General features: G+C 43.0%; 1 protein-coding gene across 1 annotated transcript in view; it reads left to right on the top strand.

Moving 5' to 3' along the window:
- Positions 1-25,718, top strand: part of Stard9 (StAR related lipid transfer domain containing 9) — a 92,208-nt gene that overhangs the window by 26,823 nt on the left and 39,667 nt on the right. Inside the window, exons 4-15 of the mRNA XM_057780400.1 lie at positions 5,779-5,895; positions 7,335-7,367; positions 7,457-7,518; positions 10,218-10,330; positions 13,830-13,899; positions 16,024-16,096; positions 16,413-16,480; positions 18,421-18,518; positions 18,898-19,107; positions 19,480-19,577; positions 22,716-22,793; positions 23,408-23,479. Coding sequence (XP_057636383.1) covers positions 5,779-5,895; positions 7,335-7,367; positions 7,457-7,518; positions 10,218-10,330; positions 13,830-13,899; positions 16,024-16,096; positions 16,413-16,480; positions 18,421-18,518; positions 18,898-19,107; positions 19,480-19,577; positions 22,716-22,793; positions 23,408-23,479 — 1,092 coding nt within the window. The remainder of the gene's footprint in view (positions 1-5,778; positions 5,896-7,334; positions 7,368-7,456; positions 7,519-10,217; positions 10,331-13,829; positions 13,900-16,023; positions 16,097-16,412; positions 16,481-18,420; positions 18,519-18,897; positions 19,108-19,479; positions 19,578-22,715; positions 22,794-23,407; positions 23,480-25,718) is intronic.

The raw sequence follows: 25,718 nt of genomic DNA, 5'->3' as shown, positions 1-25,718 counted from the left end.
GAATACTTTCTCATCCTGAATTGGAATTGTGTCAGAGTTTCTATTGCTTTGATAAAACACCATTGACAAAAACAATTTGGGGAGGAAAGGACATATTTCATCTTACACATTCAGGTAACAGTTCATCACTGAGAGAAGTCAGGGCAGGAACTCAAGCAAGGCAGAAACCTGGAGTCAGGAGCTGATGCAGGTCATGGAGGAGTGCTGGCTGCTTGCTGGCTTTCTCCTCATGGCTTGCCCAGTTTGCTTTCTTATAGCACCCAAGATCACCAGCCCAAGGACAGCACCACCCATGCCAATTAATAGTTAAGAAAATACTCTATAGACTTGCCTGCAGGCAGCTCTTATGGAGGCACTGTTTTCAGTTGAGGGTCCCTCTTTTCAAACAACTCCAGCTTGTGTTAAAATGACGTAAAGCGCCGGGTGATGGTGGCGCACACCTTTAATCCCAGCACTCGGGAGGCAGAGGCAGGCGGATCTCTGTGAGTTCGAGACCAGCCTGGTCTACAGAGCTAGTTCCAGGACAGGCTCCAAAGCCACAGAGAAACCCTGTCTTGAAAAACCAAAAAAAAAAAAAAAAAATGACATAAAGCTATCCAGGAACCATATGGTTTTTTTGTTGTTGTTTTTGTTTTGTTTTTAGGATAGGATTTCTCTATATAACAGCCTTTGCTGTCCTGGAACTTACTCTATAGACCAGACTGGCCTCAACCTCGCCGAGATCTGCCTGAGTGCTGGGATTAAAGACATGCACCAACACTGCTGGGTCCATATGCACTTTTTACAATTAATTTTGCTATGAGTCCACTTGTTTAGAGAACATAATACCTAACAGAATAAAACCCATCTAAACCAAAGCAACTTATCAGTGACAAATCCCTCTAGGAATATGTAGGCCGCCCCTACACTTGGATCTTGAACCATTGTTAGGAAATTGTCAGCAGTGTTGTTGATTCTAGTTGGATTTGAGAAAGGGATGTCTGAGCTGGGCATGGTGGCACACACCTTTAGTTCCAGCACTCTGGAGGCAAAGGCAGGCAGGATCTCTGAGTTTGAGACCAGCCTGATCTACAGAGTGAGTTCCAGGACAGCCAGGACTGTTACACAGAGAAACCCTGTTTAGAAAAAACAAAACAAAACAAAAAGGAAGGAAGGAAAAGGAAGAAAGAAAAAGGTCTAGAGTTGCTGTGCATTATATATCTTCTATTACTTGAACTCTTTAAAAATAAAGGAAGTCACCTATCTTTCCTGAATTGGTGTCTACGGCAGACTGCAGTTCAGTGATTTATCTTAACCTTTAGACTGTGTCTGATGTCATATTGTGAGGCACAATTAATAAAAACTCAGAGAAATTGGGGTTCAACCTGAAGACCCGAAAAGCAAAACAGCCAGCTACTGGCTCTTACCTTGACCTCAGTCTGAAAATGGCGATCCTGCCTCCAGGAATCCCAGAATGACTCTGTGTCTGAGAGCTGTCTCCTCCCACTTTATAATCCTCCCTAGGACTGGGATTAAGGGCATGCACCACTGGGATTAAAGGCATGCACTACCCAGTTTCTATTGCAACTAGTGTGGCTACTGAGATTAAAGGTGTGTGTAAGGCTGATCAGTGAGGTTGTTTTACTCTAATCTTCTGGCAAACCTTTATTTATTAAAATACAAATGAAATGCCACGATAGTATTGTTGCCTGGGGGACCAGCCTCCAAGCAGCACAGGGTTCAAAGGCAATTCACAGCATTAGACTTTTCTGTCTGAGGGTGTTAAGGAAAAAGACACTCACACACTCTCTTGATGATTTTCTTCTTTATTCTTCTGTATTTTTTTAAGGCTCATGTAGCAGCAGGAAGGTTCAGCCTTTTCTGATAGACTGAACTGGAATGGACTGGGCTTGGACTGGACCCCAAACAGCCATACAAAGGCGTATTTATTGTTACACAGAATATTTCCTCATACCCAGGTCCCTAACCTTAATTTGCACGTCTTACTGAGGGTGACCATCCCCTGCCTCCATGATTCTAGTCATTCACTATGCATTGTGTGCAATACACAATAATACAAGAGCCTCGAGTGTGCCTGAGTGTCTTGTGACCAAAGCCATGGAATGGCCACAGAACCCCTTGGCAAAACAGTCACTGTTTTCTACAAGGATTCTTCCAGATGAAGGTACTTCTGAAATACAGCTGTTCAATCCAATATATCTACCCCATACAGTGACTGTGCTAAATTTCTTACAGAGTACAGGTAAAAACGCTTTGTTTCAGCTAATGATGCGCACCGAGAGCTGTGACTATGTCTTTTGGCATTAGAGTCTTTCAGCACTAAGATTAAAGGAATTTGAGCCAGCCTGGTTCCTGGGACTCAACTGTTTCTCTTAATCATTAACTTGAGCTATGATCTAGGCAGCTCCTTAAGTGACCCCTTACATAGATGCCTGCTGTGTAACATTTCCTTGTAGTTACTTTTATTATCAAAACTCCGTATTTTTAATATTATTATATAACATATTGTAGAACATAACATTATTATTATTATCAATTAAACAGTACCTGTTAGAAGTCATTTTTTTTATAATAGTCTGCAGGTAAAAATGTCCAGTGAGCACGATGTTTCCATGAGATAAACGCATTACATTTCAGGCAATAGGGCACCCGAGTTACACCATGCCAGATACCAGAGAAAGATAGCAACAACAACATGTAAAGGCACAGCAGAAACAAAAGACATCCTAGAGTCTGTGGTCTCAGGGCCTTGTCTAACTGAACTCACCCACCAGAGAGTCTCCTACTGATGGGCTGACACCTCGAACCCCAATTGTCACCTGCTGCTCCCCTGACATGGCCACCGGCAGTAGTGAGCCATCTTGTCTGTCTCATTGTGTTAACATGGGTGGAGTGGAACATGTGTTATCTCCCTGTTTTCCTCTTTCTAAGGTTGTGGGTTTTCCAGGATCTTCTGATGAGCTAAGCCTACCAACTCTTGAGGAGTGGGCATTGTATCTTTTTGTTGGTTTTTCGAGATAGGGCTTCTCTGTAGCTTTGGAGCCTGTCCTGGAACTAGCGCTTGTAGACCAGGCTGGCTTTGAACTCACAGAGATCTGCCTACCTCTGTCTCCCAAGTGCTGGGATTAAAGGTGTGCACCAACACCGCCCAGCTGTGGTACTGTGTCTTAGTCTCCACCATTCTTGACTGGAGCCCTGATCCTGTTGATAATCTTCTATCATCAGCTATAGTGCTTTCTTCAGTGGTACTTTCAGAGAACACATAGGCAGTTATTCGCATTTGGATAAAGACATGAACAAAGTAACAATCTTTGGTTTTTCTCTCTCTTTACTCTGCTCAGCTGAGCATAAACTGTGGGTAGTAACGATTACCTTAATTATTCTATTATTAATAAAAACTCCCGAGTCAGATATGGGGTTAGAACCAGATTGATCAGAGAAGAGGCAGAGAAGTAATTAGTGACCTCCTTTCTGTCTCCTTCCTTAATCCAAAGAGCACACGTCTTTCTAAGCATCTCTCTACTACTTCCCATGTCTCTCTATATATCCTCAGTCCTCTAAAACCTCTATGGCTAATTTTGGTCAGCTATTAGCTAGCTCTGGCCTCCAATACAAGGTAAACCTTATTGCCACAGCAGAGTGGTAGTATGAACAATTCTGCAACAGGGCAGAAATAAAGTTTAGATTTAGATGCGGCCCTTTGCTGTCTCCACCTCAGTTCTCACCTGCCCCGGGAAGCTGGAGTGTGTGGAGGATATTTCTAATAGTGAATGAATGGCAGTCAACTCCTCTAGTCTAATGCAGCAAAATATATTGCTTCTTCAGACTCAAGGAATGTCACCTGGCCAGACTTTAGGAGGCAAGCAAGACTGCTCCCAAGTTTTAACTTTGTTAACATAGTGTGACTAGAGAGAGCTACAAGAGAGATCATGGGAAGGATCTTTCTTGAACAGAGCTCAAGTTTTTCACTGCGCCCTGGGTTCTTTTGGCCTTTTGCCTAGACCATGGAAGCATTAAAAAGCAAACAGAAGCAATTGCTGCCAAGAAGCCTAAGTGCAGCTGCTGGAATACGGAACGATGTAGTCTTGACTTAGCTCCTGTCTTTACCTGGTTGCCCCTAGTTTCGCGTGTGACAGCAGTCTCTACAGCAGTCTGTGTGATAGACATCTTACAGCTGGAGAAACTGGAGTTTACAAAATGCAAGTAACTTGCCTAGGATCACCAACTTTGAAGTAGAAGACTAGATGCGCACTACAATTTGGAACCATACTAGATGATTCACAGAATTGAAAGGGAAGTTGATAAAATAATCGGGAAAGCACTGGGGCCCCCTCGGCAGCAGGAATCGCAGGCAGTGCCACGCGGAGTAGACTGGCACGAGCGCCGTAGTTGACACTTCCGTCGTTGTGCTGGGCCTCCTGGAGAACTTGTCATCTGCTGCTCTTGTTCTGCTTTTGTGTCTTTCTTCGGGAAGTCAAATGGGACTGTCTACCTGCTTGGCGGTCTCCTTGTGTGTATCATTGTTCCAGCTGCCAGCAAGTGAAGAAGGCTCTGAGGTGGAAAACTGGGTTCTGCTTCCCACCAAGACCAGCATCAGTGGTCAAGAGTGTTTGGATGCTGCCTGGCAGAGTTCAGTCGAAATTTCAGGAAACCTAGAAACTTAAAGTGCAGTTTCCACATGAGGATTACTGGTGGTTTCTGAATTAGTCACAAAACCTGACCACAGATGAAGCGATTGTCCAGCAGAACCTGCCGCCATCAGGAGCAGTCAGAGGAGCGACCATCAGGGACAGCTTTCTCTAACTTCTAGCTGGTCCTGTGGGGTCTTCAGACCATGAGTCACCTTCTTGAGCAGTGTTTCACTGTAACCCTCATTAGCCTTAGTGAGCATTTCTCTGTGTATCAGGAAGAGCAGGTTTTTGCCTTTTTATCTTTGTCCTGCCTTAGGCTCTTTTGTGTTAGACTACAGAACACTGGGGCTGAGATACTGCTCAGCCATTTAAGACTACACTGCTCTTTTAGATGACCTAAGTTTGGTTTCTAGTGCCCGTACCAAGTAGTAATAACTGCCTGTAGCTTATGTTCCATGGACTCTGATGCTCTCTTCTGGCATCACCAGGCACTCACATGTGTGCACACACTCCACATACTACATGCACCTACATGCAGATAATGAAAATAAATCCTTTTTAAAAGGACTAGCACTGGGCAGCGGTCTACAAATCAAGTTCCAAGACAGCCAGAGCTACACAGTGAAACCCTGTCTTGGGGAAAAAAAGAAAACAAAAAGGACTAGGAAACGTATTTTAAAACAAACAAAAAATGAGGCTAGTACTCAGTAGGTACCTAAGAATATTTGAGCAATTAGAATTTTCCCTTAAAATCTTTTCTTGTGAAGCTGAAGTGATTTTTTTTTTTTTTTTTTTTTTGGATTTTCGAGACAGGGTTTCTCCATAGCTTTTTGGTTCCTGTCCTGGAACTAGCTCTTGTAGACCAGGCTGGCCTCAAACTCACAGAGATCCGCCTGCCTCTGCCTCCCGAGTGCTGGGATTAAAGGCGTGTGTCACCATGGCCCGGCTGAAGTGATTCTTATGAATGACTAGTTCAGGTGTGAGCTGCCATGTGGGTACTGGAAGTTGAACCCGAGGTCCAGTGCTTTTAACTGCTGAACTATCTCTCTAGCCCCAATATTTTATTTTATTTTTAGATTTAATGTATTTTTTAAATGTGCTGTGGGAGAATGGACCAGTGACAAGCTCTCTACTTTTGTTGTTACAGGTGTTCCAGGACTTGGGTACTGAAGTACTGTCTGGAGCTGCCCAAGGCTACAACATATGCCTCTTTGCCTATGGGCAGACAGGCTCTGGGAAGACATATACCATGCTGGGGACTCCAGTAAGTGTTAGCACTGGAGTGAACTATCTTCCTAATGTCACAGCAAACATGTATCTTACATTGTCCTTACCACTGTGATATGGAGCATGACCTCCATAATCAATATTAAAGGGATTAAAGGCATGCATGTGACCCTCTCCTATACTTAACAATGGCATTTCACTAGTTTACCTGAACAGTAAAGTTTGTATAATTAGTCTCTCTTTGTGAAACTTTGAAAAACTAGACTTTTATGATTCCCTTTGACAATGAGTCCTTGTTGGTCCCACTGGATATATGTATTATTTCCAGGTTCATCACATAAAGCTTCACAATTTGACTGGGGTTAAACCTGGACTGCATTTTAGTGCTATACAGGGATAAGAATGCTTTCAAAGCTATGTGTATTAGAAGAAAGCAAGAGATGTAGCTTTGCTGGGGGCTTTTAAAAATGTAGAGTATAATGCAAGTTGTTTTCAATCACAGAAAATTGAGGGGATAATGCCAGGTATGGTGGCACATGCCTTTAATCCCTTTAATCTTTGAAGGAAATAGAGGCAGGTAAATCTTTATGAGTTCCAGGCCATTCAGGGATACACACTGAGATTCTGTCTCAAAACAGACAACAGCAATAAAAATAAAATTAAGGGGATAGCATTCCTTAAGAATACCCTTTCTAGCCAGGCAGTGGTGGTGCAAGCCTTTAATCCCAGCACTCTGGAGGTGGAGACAGGTGGATCTCTGTGAGTTTAAGGCCAGCCTGGTCTACAAGAGCTAGTTCCAGGACAGGCTCCAGAAACTCTGTCTCGAAAAAACAAAACAAAACAAACAAACAAGAATACCCTTTCTTTTAGATATAGAAGTATGCTAGTGAGATGACCTGGGCAGTGGTTGACAAATAACATTGTATAGAAACAATCTGAAAAAATAGCCCACTTCTCTGGGTACAGCTCACTTCTCTGGGTACAGCTCACTGTTCCCTTTGTCTATGGTTAGTGTGGTTTCAGACATTTGAAATTAAAAAAAAAAATCCTAGTAGATCAAAGGGGATAAAACCTTAAGCCTCTGGTTATGAGATAGAGGAAATACCTACTTCTTTGGATTTTTGCAGTTTTGCAGAGGGTGTTTGTGTGTGTTGCTGTGTCTAGGGATCTAGACACAGTAGGGATCTAGAAGAGACCACATTAGTAGTGGAAAATGATAAAGTTCGTTGCAGGAAAGCACATGTCTAAGTTTGCCAGCTTCTCCTATCTATCTTATGGTGATAATCTGCCTCTCATCTGTGTCTCTTGATAGTGCCAGCCTCTAGTTTTATACATCCTTCTATAGCGGCTAGCTAGCACTAAGAGCCCACATACTCCTCCTCTGTGTTTGGGGGGTCCAGGATTCCAGGTGTTTGGGGGTAAGAGGAGGGCATTGCCCAGAGTGAGCAGTAATGTTTTTCTTTTTCTGTCATCCAGGCCTCTGTTGGGCTGACCCCACGGATATGTGAGGTATAGACTCTCTTTTGATCATGTACTTCCAGAGTAAGTTTCCTATGTCAGCTCCCTTCAGGGAGATCTGACCCTCTGATTTTGTGCAGGGTCTCTTCATCAGGGAAGATGACTGTGTCTCACTGCCTTCTTCCCGCAGCATAAAAGTAAGGTAAGAACTCAAGCACCAGACCCCTAAGTGTCCTAGTTCCGCTCCACAGTTGATATTTTTTAACTATTTTCACTTCTAGAGTCATCAGAGGGATGGAGAACATCCACAGAGGATACATCCTGCAGTCGGGGAAACGGGAAACATAGTTAAGCCTTTTGGTTGTGGAAAGTAATTCCCTTCCCTTGGACTAGACCAGCAGGTTCTTCTTCAGTCCACTGCTTTCCCTCCTTTACTTCCTGTGGTTTCATTCTTGCTTTTGGGATTTTCCCTCCTAACCCTCATTGGTTTGCTTTGTAGGACGGTAGATTTCAAACCTACTTCTCAGAGTACTGCTACATCCAAGATTTGTTTTGTTTTGTTGGACAGGATCATGCTACGTAACCCAGGCTAGCCTCAGAATCTCCATCCTGTTTTACCCTCCCAAGTGGTTATGATTGTAGGCATGATCCTCCATGGCCTGACAAAATAAGTTTTAACCAAACTGCAGTGAAAAACATTGATATATGATTACTGGGTTTTCTTTTCTTCCTGCTTTTTTTTTTTTTTTTTTTTTTTTTTTTTTGAGACAGGGTCTCTCTGTGTAATCTTGGCTACCCTGGAACTTGCTTTGTAGACCAGGCTGGCCCCTGCTTCTGCCTTCACAGTGCTAGGATGGAAGGTGTGTGCCGCCACCAACCCGGCTTTACTAGTTTTTCTTTAAACCTTATATTCTCCTTTCTCACCTCATCTCCTTCCCTTTCTGTTATATATAATCATTACAGGTGTCAGCTAAGAATTGTAACTTTTAAAAAGAATGAAATAGATCTCTATAAAGTACGACGTCTTGTTTCACAGTCTCAGTAAGTAAAACAGATCAGATCAGAGTTGTCCAACTTACAGCAGGGGCAAGACCTTCACATTGATTTCCCCTGTTGCTGAGCAGTGGCCCTTGAGATGCCTCATGGAACAGTAGAAAAAAATGCTAGTACATGGGAGATGAAGGTAGGCGCATCAGGGTTTGAAGCCTTGGGCACCTAGTGAGTTTGAGGCAAGCTAGGCTATACGAGACCCCATCTTAAAAAATAAACAAGGTCTAGAGAAATAGCTCAGTGGTTAAGAGTGCTATCTTAAAACTGACCTGAGCTTAAGGGAGCTCATGGCTTCTGGACCAATAGTTAGGGAACCTGCATGGGACCAACCTAGGCCCTCTGCACGTGTGGGACAATTATGTAGATTGGTCTCTTTGTAAAGCTCCTAGCAGTGAGATCAGGACCTGTCCTTAATGCTTAGGTGGCTTTTGGGGGATCTGTTCCCCATGCTGGATTTCTTCACCCAGCCTTAATGGAGGGGGAGGAGCTCAGTGCTGCCTCAACTTGGTGTGCCCTGCTTTGTTCAAGTCCATGGGGGCCTGCACCTTTCTGAATGGAGACAGAGGAGGAGTGGATGGGAAAAGGGATGGGAGGAGGTGGGGGAGGGGACATACAGGACAGAAGGAGAGGAGAGAGGAAAAACTGTAATTGCTGTGTAAAGGAATAGAAAAATTGTTAATTACATTTTAAAAAATTAACTCAAAAAAGAGTGCTATCTTAGTTCCTTTTCTGCTGCTGTGATAAAACACCAAGACCAAAGCGACTGAGAGAAGAGTTTATTTGGACTTACGGTTCCACAAGGTTAGGATATATAATGGTGGGTACAGCAAGGTGACAAAAAGCAAGAACAGGAAGCTGAGAGCTCATATCTTAAACCATAATCATGAAGCTGAGAGAACTAGTGGGGACTGTCAGGAGGATTTTAATCTCGAAGCCTGCCCCCAGTGACACACTTCTTCCAGTAAGGCTGTTCTGCTCCCTGTCTTAGTTACTTTTCAATTGCTGCAAGAGGACACTATGACCGAGGTGACTACAAAAGGAAGCATTTAATGTGACATCATGGTGCCAGGGGGTTCGAGGCCATAACCACCATGGCAGGGAACTTGGTGAGAGGAATACTGGAGAGCTTACATGTTGATCCACAAGCATTAGGCAGAGAAGGCTAACCGGGAATGGCTAGTGTGCGCTTTTGAAACCTCACAGCCTCCCCCAACTGACACTTCCACCTCATAATGCCTCAGAAACAGTTCAACCAACTAAGGACGAAGCATTCAAATATTTGAGCCCATGGTGTATGGGGGCCATTCTCATTCAAACCACAACCACCATCTATACCTCCCTCAAATAGTGCCACCAACTAGAGACCAAGTATTTAAATGCCTGATTCTATGGGGGAAATTTCTCATTCAAATCACAAGTGCATACTGCTTCTGCAGAGAAGCCAAGCTTGATTTCCAGCATTCGTATCTGGTGGTTCATAATCTAGTCTAGGGGATGGACTTATTCTGGCCTCTGAGAGCACCAGCACTCACATATGCATCCCCCATACAAATACTATAAAACAAACAAAACCCAGAACAACAAAGGATCACATTTGAAAGCCATTCAGACTACGTTAAAATAGCCTGTTGAAAGTGAATCTCAAATTGGCACTGATGTTAGAAATGGAGAAACAGTGGTAGCCAGAGGTCAGAACCTTGCTTTGCACTTGTAGAAAGACACATATGGGAGACCTTGGCTTGATTGAGGTCTTAAGTTTATCAGAGCCAGAACAGGAATCCAGAACCTTTTGATTCTCAACTCATTGTTCTTCCTTCACAGTCTGTCTTCCCTTTTTCTCTGTGTCTCTAGCTTCCTGGAGATCTACAATGAACGGGTGAGAGATCTTTTGAAGCAATCCAGTCAAAATAAGTCCTATAGCTTGAGGGTCAGAGAGCATCCAGAGATGGGGCCTTATGTCCAAGGTAAGCTCCTCTTCCCTGGAAATTGGAGAGCCAACTGAGGTGTAGAAGTTTTCCTAATGTTCGTCACTCACTCATCCTGTGCAATGATTGGATTCTGTGTGCTGCTTACTGTACTGGACATTGGATGTATGCTGATAAGCTGACGTGACATGGCTCTGCCTTCATAGCCAACCTTAAAATCTGGTGGAAGTGTCATAAGGCAATTAAACATTGTAATAAAGGATTATAAAGAAGTACCTAGATACAGTGATTGAAAGATCCTGGAGCCAGGTGGCAGAGGCAGGCAGATCTCTCTATGAGTTTGAGACCAACCTGATCTACAGAATGAGTTCAAAGAGAGCCAGAGCTGATATCCAGAGAAACTCTGTCTTGAAGAACAAAAACAAAGCAAAAACAACAACAAAAACAACAAAGAAAAAGAAAAAAGAAAGAAAAGACTCCTCGGGCTGGGCAGTTATGCTACACACTTTAAAAAAAAAAAAAAGATTTATTTATTATGTATTCAGTGTTCTGCCTACATATATCCCTGCAGGCCAGAAGAGGGCACCAAGTCTCATTACAGATGGCTGTGAGCACATGTAGTTGCTGGGAATTGAACTAGGATCTTTGGAAGAGCAGGCAAAGCTCTTAACCACTGAGCCATCTCTCCAGCCCTGCTACCCATTTTTAATTCCAACATTTGGGAGGCAGAGGCAGGCCTCTGAAGTTTGGGGCCAGCCTGGTCTACAGAGTGACTTCCAGGACAGCCAAGAAGCCAGGGCTACACAGAAATACCAAGGGACTTTGGGGGCTTTAGTTTGTTGTTCTCCCTATAAGACATACCTATCCTCACTCTGCTCATCGTCCCAGGACTGGGTCCTGTGAGCCCTTCAGGCTTAGTGTCAATTGGCACCCGTCAGAAAAGCTTCCCTTGACACACACAGAGGTTTGGTTGCCTACATCTCCCATCTTCCAGGGGTCTTTTCTTTCTTCCCCTCTCCCAGCCAGGGTTCCTCTGTGTAGCCCTGGCTGTCTTGGCTGACCTGAAACTTGCTCTGGAGACCAGGCTGCCCTTGAACTCAGAGATCCACCCGCCTCTGCTCCCTAAGTGTTGGGATTACAAGTATGCACCACCATCTCCCTCCAATCCACCCATTCACCCCACCCCCTGGTCAGTATGCTCTTTCAAGGAGGAAGATTGTTCCCTTTTGTTGTGAGGTAGCTACTAGAAAAGACCACTTGGACATAGGTTCAAGCCAATAGAAAGTCTTGATTAGCCAGGAGGCAACTACACTAGATATTCAGGACCCGAGTGCAATCCTGAACCTTTCTCAGGGTGAGCTTTTAAACACACACACACACACACACACACAAATACACAAATACATCTTGGGTTGACACACCTGAGCAAGAACAGCCTGAAGAGGAACTACAAAGCCAACAAGCAAGCATAGTTGTTTAGTGACTTTACTGGAATTATAGACTTGGAATGACTGGCCTTTGTTCTCAAGGTACCTGAATGCCTCTAACATGGCATCAGTTGTGCTAAGGTCTGGGGGCCTGTCACACTTTGAAAACACTCATAAGCTGTAAGTGCTGGTTTAAATCCTGGTAAGGAGATAAACATGAGAGCTGTTCTGAACAGGCATGGCTCATAGATGACCAATGGCATTCACTAATACTGCTACCAAGTGTTTCTTCCCCATGGCAGCCTGGAAATAGTAATAAAAATGTCCCTCTTGATTTCCTTTTCCATATAAAGCAGTACTGTCAAATGGATATATCAGTGTTACATATTCCACATTTCAAACGGTTCCTTGCCCCTCTCCCTCTTTTTCTTCCTGTTTTTCTCTCTCCCCTTTCCCCCCTCCTTCCTCTCCAGAAATAGGAAGGAAAGCTCAGCACACCTCCACTTGATTCTTTCCCAGTTTCCTCTGGAATTGTACTATCTTGTCTGTTAAGTCCTTGAAAATACCAGGCAGAGTTGCTTTAAAATATGCCTGGTAATTCTAGTGTCTCCATATTTCCTGGATATCTTTCATTTATATTCCCAGGTCTACATGTATGCTTGGTTTGCTAAGACAGTATTCGTAAACCTGTTCTTAGGAACTGGTATCTCTCTTTTTTATACTAAGTTCCTATGAACATGAGGGATTAAGAAGTTAAGTTCCAGTAGAAGTAGTGAGACTGAAGCTCAGCTGCAGTCTTCGCAAAGGCTTATTTACTTCCAACTCTACTTACTTTGTGGACCTTTGGGTTTCTTCCTGTAAGTGAATGTCTAAGCAGCCATTATGTCTATAATCCCTGCACTCAGGATACTGAGGCAAGAGGATCGTCCTGAGTTAAAGAACAACCTGGGTAGAGCAAGATCCTGTTTGAAAAAGTAAGAAACAAAAATTGGAGGAGGGCAATTTGGGTTTGTTGTAGGCTACAACTCTTGTCTTCACTCCTGGAAAGTTGCTAAGAAAATCAATTGCAGCCACCCTGCTGCAATCCAGTCACTATTCAGATGACTTTGTCAGTCTTTTAGACATTTATTTAGCAGTAGGCAATAGACCCATGCCATTGTCTTGTTCCCAAGTCTCTGATAGTCTGCAGAGGCTCTCTAGCTCAAAGTTCCCATAAAGGTTTTCTTCATGTCCTTAGGACCCTTCCACTTGTCTCACGCCTTCCTGTTCTGTAATGGCGCATCCTATCCTTGCTGCATTCACAGAGCCCATCCTCACTGCTGCTCCAATTTGCTCAGCATTTTTGTTTGGCCTCGACTTCTGTGGCATTTGGTTGTAATGTATTGTATAGTGTACAGTGTACTTTCATATTGTAAACTGTAAAAGGAGAGAGACGTTTTGTATGCCAAACTGAGTCTGCCACCTTGTGGATAAAATACCACCTTTCTGTCGGGAATTTTGTGAGGGCCAACAATAATTGTAGAGGAGGAGATTTCTTATAACTTCCATAGTAAAGCTGTGAGGAATTTTTTTGTGGTTTGCATGGCCACTTCGTGAATTCTAAGCTAATCTTTGTGGAAATAAGCTGGCCTTTCTAGAACCCATCACACCACCTGATGAGAGGTTTCAATACAGATTTATTAGTTTGTTTGATTCTCGCTTATGAAGTGATATAAGGATGATAAATGAAAGTGTGCTTGGGCACAGCTTTAGTCCAGCACTAGGAGGCAGGGGCAGGCGGGTCCACAAAGCACGTTCTAGGACAGCTGAAGCTGTTGTACAACTAGGGCTGTTTTTGGAAACCCTTTCTCAAAAATCAAAAAACAGAGACATAATAAAACTTTAGAGATGACTGACTGGGTCTAGGGTCCTTGTCATTCCTGGGCCTACGTGGCGGAAGGAGAGAAGTGGCTCCTGTGAATCGTCCTTTGACTGCGCATGTGCACTGTGCTGGGCCTGATTCCAGCTCACATGGGGGAGAAGGTAAATAAAAAGAATGACAAAAGCCTACCAGAAATGGTTAGTTTACCAGAAGTTCCATTTGATTTCTCTTCTCCTCTCATAACTGACAGGTCTATCTCAGCATGTTGTTACCAACTACCAGCAAGTTATACAGCTCCTGGAGGAGGGGATAGCAAACAGGTAAACCAGGTTTGTTGTCAGCGTCTGTTCTGGACATAATACTATAGGGCAGTACCATCATCTCTCAGTGGTAGAGCACTTGCATAGGAAACACAAGACCCCTGGGTTCGGTCATCAGCTCCAGGGAAGAAAAGGAAAAGAGAGAGACTGACTTTGTCTCAAAACGAAACAAAATAAAAAATGATCCAAGCATTGGAGAGGGTGAGGCAGGATTGTAAGTTTGAGACCTGCCTTGGCTATGCAGTGAATTTAAAGATCCAAATTCAATTTCCAGCACCCACATGAAGGCTTGCAGCAGTCTGTACCTCCATTTCCAGAACATCTTTTTTTGTTTCTTAAATGTGAATTTGTGTTTTACCGTGGGTGTCTGGTCCCCTGGAACCAGAATTACAAACAGTTGTGAGCTGCCATGTGGATGCTGGGAATTGAACCTGAGTCCTCTGGAAGAGCAGTCAGTGCTCTTAACCACTGAGCCATCTCTGCAGCCCCTTCCAGGGCATCTGAAGCCTCTTCTGACCTTTTCAAACACCAGTATATATGTGGAATACATACATGCATACTGGTAAAACACTCATACACATACAATAAATAAATAAATAAGTAAATCTAAAAATTTTTTGAAAAAATTAATAAAAAGGGGTTCAAGGAGCTGGGGATGTAGTTCTGTTGTTATAGCATTTGCCTGGGTATGACCCCTAGCACTGTAAAAGCCGTGTGATGATGCCTGGGTATGACCTCTAGCACTGTAAAAGCCGTGTGTGATGCCTGGGTATGACCCCTAGCATTGTAAAAGCCATGTGATGATGCCTGGGTATGACCCCTAGCACTGTAAGAGTCGTGTGATGATGCCTGGGTATGACCCCTAGCATTGTAAAAGCCATGTGATGATGCCTGGGTATGACCCCTAGCACTGTAAGAATCGTGTGGTGATGCGCAGCTGTAATCCCAACACTCAGAGACGGAAGGACCGTTGACCTAGATTTAGATAAAGGGGAGACTCAACGATTTTGGGGATTAACACTGGGATGGATTTCCAAGAGTGGCTGTGAGCTCATTTAAACATGGCATCAGTATAATTCAAGATCTCAGCTCCAAAGGCTTTTTTACGCTGCTGGATGAATATTCTGCTTTATTAGCTCTTTGTGAGGCTTCTTGAAGCACATTTACACCACACTTTTTTTTCTATGTGTGTGGTTGTTGGGTTTTTAAATATGTATTTGTTTATTAATTTATGTATTCATGTATGTGTATATATAGAAGTAAATGTTAGATGTCTTTCTCTACTGCCTTCCACCTTGGTTTTAAGTCAGGGTCCCTCACCAAATCTGGAACTCACTGATTGGCTAGACCTGTTGCCTAGCAAGCAGTCTGGGATCTTCCTGTCTCTCCCTCCCAGCATTGGGAGGTAGAGAAAAGATATCACGACTACGACACTCTTATTAAAAAAAATTAATTGGGGTGGCTTGCTTACAGTTTCAGAGGTTCAGTCCATTATCATGATGGGGAGCATGATGGCATGCAGACACGTGGTGCTGGAGTAGCTGAGAGCTACATCTTGCAGACAACAGGAAGTTACCTGAAAATCACAGTGAGGGAAACTTGAGCAAAAGAGACCTCAAAACCTGCCCCCACAGTGACACACTTCCTCCAACAAGGCCTCTAATAATGCCATTCTCTTTAGAGGCCATTTTCTTTCAAACCACCACACTCTGGATTTTTGCTTTTATAATTTCAAAACTGTTTTAATGTTAGCTAGTGTGACATCACTCTCCCTTTTGTCAGTAACAGCACCTAGAGTGCTGCTTCTGCCTTCTTTGGACTACTTGAATTTCTTTTTTAAATGTATTCACTTTCATATGTATGATTGTTTTGCTGGAATGTATGTGCCCTACATGTGTGCTGTGCCCAGAGAGGCCAGAAGAGGGCGTCTGATCCCTAGGCCTGCAGTTACAGATGGTTGTGAGCTGCCATGTAGGTTCTAGGAATTGAAATGGCAGCAGGTGCTTTCACTCATTAAGCCATCTCACTAACCTCAGTCCTAACATTTCGTACGTTCACATGGGTCCCTTAGGTCCACCATGCTTAAACAGTCCTTGGACTAACTGTCTTGCCTTGTATACACAGGATCACAGCAGCCACCCATGTTCATGAGGCCAGCAGCAGATCTCATGCCATTTTCACTATCCACTACGCACAGGTGGGTTGTTCCTTCTTACTGATTTCTTTCTTATGCCTCGTGATTACTTTCTTGTATTCCTTTGTTTCCTCCTACCTTTATGCTTACATGTTCTCTGATACAACTGACTTCTTCAGTGTCTTCCTCTTTTGCTCATAACGGTTCAGAATATGTCCACACTTATTAGTTCAGTTATGGGTCTGGTGATTTCAGTGAGGTGATGCTTATCAGACAGTGCATGCTCGTCTGATGTGGAACTTGGTACATGGTTAGGACAGTATCCTGGGAGGAATGCAGATCATTCTGAATGACAACTTTAAACAGTCTTTGTTTTTAGGCAACGCTACAGAACAACCTCCCCGCAGAGACTTCCAGCAAGATCAACCTTGTGGACCTAGCAGGCAGGTAATTGGGATTTCAAAGCCAGGGAGAATTATTGCTCCCTTGACAGTGACCTGCTCCTTGACCACCTTACGTGAGATAGGCATGATCCTGGGTTTGCCTTGTTTGAATGTTTTAATCATCCTGAGATTATAAAAGAAAGAATTCTTTTTTTTTTTTTTTTTTTTTTTTTTTTTGGTTTTTCGAGTCAGGGTTTCTCTGTGGTTTTGGAGCCTGTCCTGGAACTAGCTCTTGTAGACCAGGCTGGTCTCGAACTCACAGAGATCCGCCTGCCTCTGCCTCCCGAGTGCTGGGATTAAAGGCGTGCGCCACCACCGCCCGGCCAAGAAAGAATTCTTGAATGCTAGCTTGAAAGTTACAGTGAGTCAGGAACTGGGAAGTTCCTCCATATCCCGGGTTCTTAGTCTGAACTGCCTGTTGGGACCTTTTAAAACTCCCCAAGCACACCAGGTGGTGGTGGCAAACGTCTTTAATCCCAGCACTTGAGAGGCAGAGGCAGGTGGATCTCTGAGCTAGAAGCTAGCCTGGTCTACAGAGTGAGTACCAGGACAGTCAGGCCTGCACAGAGAAGCCCTGTCTTTGACAAAAAACCCCTCCTGACATCCGCATCTCAGATCAGAATAATGAGGTGATGGTGTGGGTGAGGAAAAGACTGTGTTCACACTGATCTCAGTGTGCAGCTGAATTAGAAACAACTGTCCTGTGAAGTAAACTGAATTAATACACTTTTTCCATTGATTTAATATTAATTATATGTAACTATATATACTACTTTATTTTTTTCTGCCTTTTTTTTTCTCTCAAGACAAGGTTTCTCTGTGAAACAGCCCTGGCTGTCCTAGAACTCACTCTGTAGACCAGGCTGACCTCAAACTCACAGGGATCCACCTGCATCTGCCTTCACGAGTGCTGGGATTAAAGGTGTGTGCCACCACCACGTGGCAAATCTTTTTAAAAGCTACTGTGCTTTAAGTTATTAGAAGTAAATATTCATGCTGTATTTATATTGTAGCTAAATATGTATTCAGGATGAAGAAAAATTTGAGAATAATGTCATAAGAAAGTATATGATAACATAAGGCAAATTTTCTCAATTTAAAATTTCAAAAGAAACAGTAACTAACAGCACTCTGTTAAGAAGCAAGCATGAAGGTGTGGTGGGAGCTGGGGGCTTTCAGTGGTAGAGTGCACTTACCTGTATTCACTAAGGCCAGGGTTTAGCCCTAGCACAGCAGTGGGGTGAGGGACTGAGGAAGCTAAGGTCTGTCTGAAAGCTTATCAGCTAATCAGGCGTGGAAATTTTTACTACTTTTCATTACTCTAAGAATGGACTTTTGAGGTGGGCATGATGGTTACATATCTTTAATCCCAGCACCCAGGAAGCAGAGTCAGGTTGATCTCTATAAGTTCCTGGCTAGTTTGCATTAAATAATGAGACCCTGTTTTAAAAAACAAACTAAAAAGAGGGCTAGAATTTTGAGACTGTTTATGCACAGATACTATCATTAAACCGTCAAAATGTGAATTTAAACCAAGTCTTTACCTGTGAGAGACTGCTATCATCAGTACTGTAGATGGGCATTGTTTGGCCTCAGGTGCTCTGGCAGTTCCCCCTAAAAAAATGACTAGAAAGATTTCCAGAGGGGGCCTGTGTGGAGGCAGGTAGTCTAATGGTCTTATATCCCCTACCGGGACTCTGCTGACCTGACTTCTGAAGGAGAGCCTTGGAGGCAACTACAGACCATCGTAGTTGCCAGGAAGTGGGATGCTGGATCTGCTTCTGCTTGCATCCAGAAAGAAGAAAAGTTTTTGAGGATAATGACACAGGAAAGAGTTACATAAGGGAAACTGATTCTATGGGTCTATTACAAAATGATGCACCCAAAACATTGTAGGATAGTGTCCTGTTTGCTATATTTTTTACTTTTATTGGTCTGTTTTAGTGAGAGAGCAGATCCCAGTTACTGCAAGGACCGGATTACTGAAGGTGCCAATATCAACAAGTCCCTTGTGACTCTGGGAATTGTCATCTCCACTTTAGGTATTTTACTGATGGACTCGGGGTAATTGGAGTGGGGAGGGAGACTTTGGGATAACTCATAGTATTTCCATCTTGTTATAATAAGGTAACACAAGATTATTTTTTGATAAGGTCACTTTTTTGCTTGAGCATGAAAACCTGGTGGTTTTAGAATACAAGTGACCATCATTTTAGAATCATCTTGAAACAGTCCATATCCTGAGTCCAAAGTCTGATGTAAATTCAAAGTTAAAGCCTCCTGTCAAGTGCAGAAAAGTATGATATTTGCTCTTAAGTTCTGCAGTCATTTTGTTTGTGTATTTGCTCCATAATTCCTTCTGTATTCTACTTCTGTTTTTTTTTTGTTTTTTTTGTTTTTTTTGTTTTTTAATCTATCAAGCCCAGAACTCCCAAGTGTTCAGCAGCTGCCAGAGCCTCAGCAGTGCAGCCAGCAGTGGAGGTGACAGTGGGATTCCTAGCACTACGTCTGGGACCAGCAGTGGAGGGGCATCTGTGAGGAGGCAGTCTTACATCCCATACCGGGACTCTGTACTGACGTGGCTGCTGAAGGAAAGTCTTGGAGGCAACTCCAGAACCATCATGGTTGCCAGTAAGTGGGATCCTGGATCTGCTTCTGTTTGGAGCTAGTATTGGGCCTAGAAAATATACTGATTCCTAATGTTCCTCAGTCTCTCAAGAGTGTCTCATGCAGTGAAGACATTAGCAGTATGACAAGAAGTAAGAACTAAGCCAGGCAGTGATGGTGCACATCTTTAATCCCAGCACTCAGGAGGCAGAGGCAGATAGATCTCTGTGAGTTAGAGACCAGCCTGGTTTACAAGAGCTAGTTCCAGGACAACCAGGTCTGTTACACAGAGAAACCCTGTCTCTGAAAACCAAATAAAAAGAAGAAAAAGAAGAACTAAGAGCTGGGATGAAAAGGCCCGTCAATATATACCTCAGCTCTGTCCTTCTACCTCAGCTGTGTCCCCTGCACACACCAGCTACAGCGAGACCATGAGTACGCTGAGATATGCATCCAACGCCAAAAACATCATCAACAGGCCACAGGTGAACGAGGTAAGGCCTTCATGGGACGTCCTTGTCTGACACAGTTTGAAGTTCTCCTTATTGTTTTCTCTGTTTCTTTCTCATTTGTCATATTAGCTTCTTCTCTGTTGTGGTAAAACATGGAAGAAGAGCAACCTGGGAGAAAAGGTGCATCTGTCATTCTTCTGTCGCTGTGGTCAACACCATGAGCAAGGCAACTTACAGAAGGAAGGGTTTATTTGGGGCTTCTGATCCTAGAGGGTTAGCGCTCATGATGGTGGAGTAGATGTGGAGCTTACATCTCAATCTCATGTAGGAGGCAGAGAGAGCTTGCTAGAAATGGCAATGAAGCCTCAAAACCCACTCACAGTGACATACTTTCTCTAGCAAGGCCACACCTCCTAGTCCTCCCCAAACAGCCACCAACTAGGGACCAAATATCCAAATGTCTATGACTTATGGGGCATGTCTTTTTCAGAACTCCACCAAAGGGTTATCCACAGCATACAGATTACAGTCCATCATCTCGGGAAGCTGAGATAGGAACTTGGAGCAACTCTGCTTGCTGGCTTTTCCTCCATGGCTCATTCACCTTGATTTTTTTTATACAGCCTAGGACCAACTACCTAGAAGTGGCACTGTCTACAGTCAGCTTGACCCTCCCCATCAATCATTAAGTAAGAAAACACTTCACAGGATTACCTATAGGCCAGGCTGATAGTTCCAGTTTACCAGGTGACTAGCTTGTGTCAAGTTGACAAAACACTAATGAACAGCGTTTTCATCCAGACTTGTATTCTGCAAATGATACTAGCCTTTCACTGATCTCTCTACTGTTATCAACAAATAATTTTATGAATAACTTCCTTTAGTCATTTCTTTACAGCCATTCCTCTTAAGAGCCCTAGTGTATGATTGTCATTTGGAAAGCTTCAGTTTGATGTTTTTATTTTTAATTGATAGTGATAATTGTGCCTGAGTTTTATTATATAAATTGCAATTGACTTCTCTTTTGGATTAAACCAGGAGTAGGAAGAAATTGTTGTTTCGAAAACTGAGTAATGATAGGAACATTGCAAATGTTTCTTACCTCTTGGAGATTCAGTGAAAAGTTTCAGGGCAGGGGACACAGCTGGGGAACAGACAGACCTAAAGCACCTAAGGGCTGTTTTGGAAGGCAGTATTGTAGTGGGAGCTGCGGGCCGCTTGCCCGGCTCCTGGCCACCAGCTGGCTTTACCCAAAATAATTACATGGAAACTGTATTCTTTTAAACACTGTCTGGCCCATTAGTTCTAGCCTCTTATTGGCTAATTCTCACATCTTGCTTTAACCCATATTTAGTAATCTTTGTAGCACCACGAGGTGGTAGCTTACCAGGAAGGATCTTAACCTGTGTCCATCTTGGAGAGGAGAGCTATAGTGTCTGCCTCACTTCCCTTCTTCCCAGCATTCTGTTCTGTCTACTCCGCCTATCTAAGCTGCTGTTTTATCAAAGGCCAAGGCAGTTTCTTTATTAACCAATGAAAATAACACATAGACAGAGGACCCACCTATATCATTTCCCCTTTTTCTGTTTAAACAAAAAAGAAAGAGCCGGGTGGTGGTGGCGCACGCCTTTAATCCCAGCACTCGGGAGGCAGAGGCAGGCGGATCTCTGGGAATTCGAGGCCAGCCTGGTCTACAAGAGCTAGTTCCAGGACAGGCTCCAAAACCACAGAGAAACCCTGTCTTGAAAAAACAAAAAACAAAACAAAACAAAAAAAAAAATTTAACTTTACCATAGTAAAATTACATATAGCAAAACAGTTATAAAGCAAGAATTACAGTCACAATATTTAGATCTATTTTATCTTTTATCATAACTAAGGAAAACTAAAACTAACTAACCATTCTTCAACTCCATCAAAGACTCTAGAAGGATATAATATTACCTAAGTAAACAAGAAATAAGCAACTTCCAAACTCTAGAAATGACAGAGACATCTCGCTGCCTGGCAAGTTACCCAAAGTTCCTCTGTATCACTGGGGCATCAATCTTTGGCCTTCAGGCCCATAGTATCCAGAAGACTCTTCCATGAAGCAGGAAATTTTAAAGACAGTTCAGTCATTTTCTGCTGTGTCCTGTAGAATGTTTCACATACTCTTTCATGATTCAAGAACCCCGAAAGATCATCTCACCTTTAGGCAAGTTCAGCAGTCCTCTCTCTGCGGGTTCTTTGTATCCAGTTTATGCATCAGTCCATGCAAGAGCAGTTTCTTGCCCAAATGGCTATCAAACTCCTTAAGGAGCCTCTTCGGTGCCCACCTTCCTCTTGAAGTAGATTGGTGCTGTCAGGAGCAGATGTGTCTCATTGTCATGAAAAGCCCTAAGTTATTAAAACATTAAATGCCATATTCTATAGTCTTTAAAAGATATGAAGAATACCTATCTGAAATATATCTCTATATATCTAGAAAATCTAATATGACTACAAGCTTGACTATTATTAATGATTATCCATTAACAACCTATATTTCCTAATTATACATTACAGTTTTAAGTGAACTACACAATCACAATACCTTAATCAAGAGCAGAAATACATATACATATAACAAAATTGACCTTAAAATCCATACCAATGCAAATTATTCATATCTATATCATATCCCCCTTTAAATGTAAAAGAACATTTATAAGCAATATTTGGGAATATGGATGTAGTTATTTGTCTCATATATCAGATTTAGTCATCATATAGGAGGATTAGCATTTATGAGCTTCCTTGGCCTGCTCTAAGGTGATGATTTTCAAAGCTCATATGCAAAAGAAACACCTGACTAGTTTGTGAGACATGGTTGAGCCCTAACCCTCAAGAATTGGGGGGTGGAGAAGAGGAGTGGGGATAGGGGGAGGGGAGTGGGGGGAGGGGGCAATATTTGGGAGGAGGGGAGGGAAATGGGAAACGGGGAGCAGGTGGAAATTTTAATTAAAAAAGAATAAAAAGAAAAAAAAGAATTGCTTTCCGGGGTGGGGCCAGAGTTTGCATTTATTACAAGTTCTTGGATGAAGCTGATACTGTGGGTCCTGGGATCATTCCCAAAGAATAACACTTCTCCAACTAACACTTCACAGCAGTTTGGGACCTAGTGTGAGCCAGTGGTGACTGAGTTCTTTTTTTTTTCAGGATGCGAGTGTGAAGCTCATCCGAGAACTCAGGGAGGAGATTGATAGGCTGAAAGCCATGCTGCTGAGCTTTGAACTGGTATGTGGCAGCCAAAACTCTTCCATGTTCTAATGACGGATGGTCTTGTCCTTTGAACACCTGGGGCTTGTCATACTCCGTGTGTTCAAGTTTTATGTTATTGTGTGTTTGTGTGACCAGGGGTGCGCAGATTCATGTAGAGGTCAGAGGACAACTTTCCAGATTGGTTCTCTCCATCCACGTCGGGCTCTGGGTTCTTACTCAGGTAGCTGGGCTCGCAGAGCAAGTGCTTCCACTGGCTGAGCCCTCTCTCTTCATGTTTTCAGTTGGCAGGGATGGAACAAAGGCAGAAGGATGTCCTGATTTTTCTGTGCAACTTCAGATGAGCTGGATGCCTTCTTGTATCATCTCATGTCTAGATAACATTGGCCTTACTGGCCTTGCTCTCTGTGGAGACAGATATGGGGAATTGGGTCCTAGAGAAAATTTTATTTTAATTCTCTTTCTTTGTATTCATATGAACCCAAATACTAAATGCTCCTGACTTATTTCTAATTTTGGTGGTGAAGTCTATACTTTTATCTATACTTTATCCTTCTCAAGTGTATATGATGGAACTTATTTGTAGTTGATTCAGAGAAAACATCAGAACTGACCCCCCCTTCTCTGTGCAGAGGAACATCCGCTCATTAAACGATGAACTGGATGAAAGCCTGAAGGAGGTGGTCCTCCGGAATGACCTGAAGGTGGGTGTGTTTGTTGAGTGGACCCAGTTGAACTTTCCAGTATCCTGGAGATAAGTTTGATCACTCCAGGTATTCCTCATGTAGGTGGGGCAGAGAGGATCTGTCTAGTTCAGAGATCATTTTTCTTCCCATTGAGGCTTGAGTTAGTTGATGGTAAATGGCTTTCTTTGTATTTATCTTCTCGGGTTTATGACAGCTTCTTTTGGATAGTGTGAGTGGCTTAGAAAAATTCATTTTTTTCTTTTTTTGATACAGGGTTCTCTGTAGCTTTGGAGCCCATCCTGGAACTAGCTCTGTAGACCAGGCTGACCTCAAACTCACAGAGATCCACCTGCCTCTGCCTCCCGAGTGCTGGGATTAAAGGCATGTACCACCATGGCATGGCTGAAAAAATGATTTTCTAGTCAGCAAATCTAGTAAATTTTCTAGTCAGAAAACTAGCATGTATTCACAGATTGAGCACTTCGAGTGAAGGTTCAAGGGATACAAGAGTCTTTACTCAGGTGGCCACAGGCTGCTGTGCTTCATGAGGTGTCTGATAAGGAAGAAATCATTATACCTGTCATTTCTGGAGGAGCTGTCCTATGCTGAAAAGCAGAGAACAGGTTTGAGCTAGACTTTGAAAGACTGGTAGAGAGGTAGATGACATAAGCAAAGCTGTGGAATGGGAGAGTGATGTGGGACAGTGACAGTGTGCACACATGTGCTACAGGGAAGACAGTGTTCATCAAGAAGAGTTGTGAACAGAAAGTGAAAACCATTAATGAAAAATTTAAATAATTTTGCTAGAATATTTTAAATACTTGTATCTGAATTTTGTGTATTTTCCTAAGTATTTCCCTTATGAAAAAATTGCTTTCCTAAATCTATTTTTTTCTGAGTGTTCTTAGTTCTTCTATTCCCAGGATAAGTCTTCTGCATACATTTCAGTTTCTAGCAAAAGGAAGCAAAGATCTTGAATTTAACATGGTTCCCTCTTGGCCTTCAGTCCTTAACCTAAGGACTCTAAGCTTTGATACATTTACTTTTAAAACTCTGAGGGACCCACAAGAGTGGAGAGGGACAGGACAGGGTGAATGAGACTGAATATGAGCAGAAAAAAGAAATGAAACCCTGTGTTCCTGGCATTTAGTAATTATTCAGTACTTTATCATTTATTCCTGCAATTTTATTATTACATGTCTTTAGTCAAGTTCCGTACAGCCTGGTCGGATTCCTCTCAGTGCTTTGTGTACCTTTGAGCCAGATGCAGACTTAATGAAACTCAAGGTGATACATACATGGGAAGAAATGTTAGGTCAGAAGAGGAATCCTGAAAACGGAGCACATAAGAATAAGAAGCAGAGATGGGCAGTGTCACCCACCTTTGATCCCAACACTTGAGGCAGAGGCAAGTGGATCTCTGGGTTCAAGTCCAGCCTGGTCTACAGAATGAGTTCCAGGACAGCCAGGGCAACACAGAGAACACTGTCTCAAAAAATCAAACAAAAGAAAAAACAATGCAGAAAGGGTAACTGTAAGTAAGTATTGATGTCTGAGAAGCATCAATTAATTGAAATAACATTTTGCGTTAAGTTTCTGTTGCTGTGGGTTAGAGCTACCTGAGAGGAAGAAAGATTAGTTTGGGGCGAGGGCATTGCTCAGTGGGTAAGAAATCCTGCTGTACAAACATGAGGACCTGAGTTCAGTTCCACAGAACCCATGTAAAAAGCCAGGTAGAATAGGATTACCCAGTGACCTCTCTGGCTTCTGCATGTAGTCACACCTGTGCGTACACTTGCACACACAGAACACATGACTGAACAATGGGAGTGGAAGAAGTGCACACATCCAATCACATACAGGCTTTGAGTTTCCACAGATTTTAAGTTTTCATGATCCATAGTTGCTGGCCCATTGCTGCAGGCCTGTGATAAGGGAACATAATGCAACAAAGTAATTACTTCATGGCAGTTGGGACATGGGAAAGGAGGCAGGAAGGAGCCAGGGACATGCTACATCTTTCTAAGGCATACTTCCTGTGACCTACTTCCTCCAATTAGGTCCCACCTACTAAGTTTCCATCACCTCCCAAAACAATGACAGCAGCTGGGGACCAAGTCTTTACAACAGGAGCCTGTGAGGCATTTCATGTCCAAATCATGGCACATTCATTTTTTTCTAGTTGAAAGAACAATGTATGCTCATTGAAGAAAAATGTAAGCATTTATTGGAGGAGCTTCCGTTTATGAAAGTAATA

Source organism: Chionomys nivalis, chromosome 9 (assembly GCF_950005125.1).
Source record: "Chionomys nivalis chromosome 9, mChiNiv1.1, whole genome shotgun sequence".
Taxonomy (NCBI): Eukaryota; Metazoa; Chordata; class Mammalia; order Rodentia; family Cricetidae; genus Chionomys; species Chionomys nivalis.
Note: the sequence above shows the minus strand (reverse complement) of the source record. Positions and strands in the feature narration are given on the sequence as shown.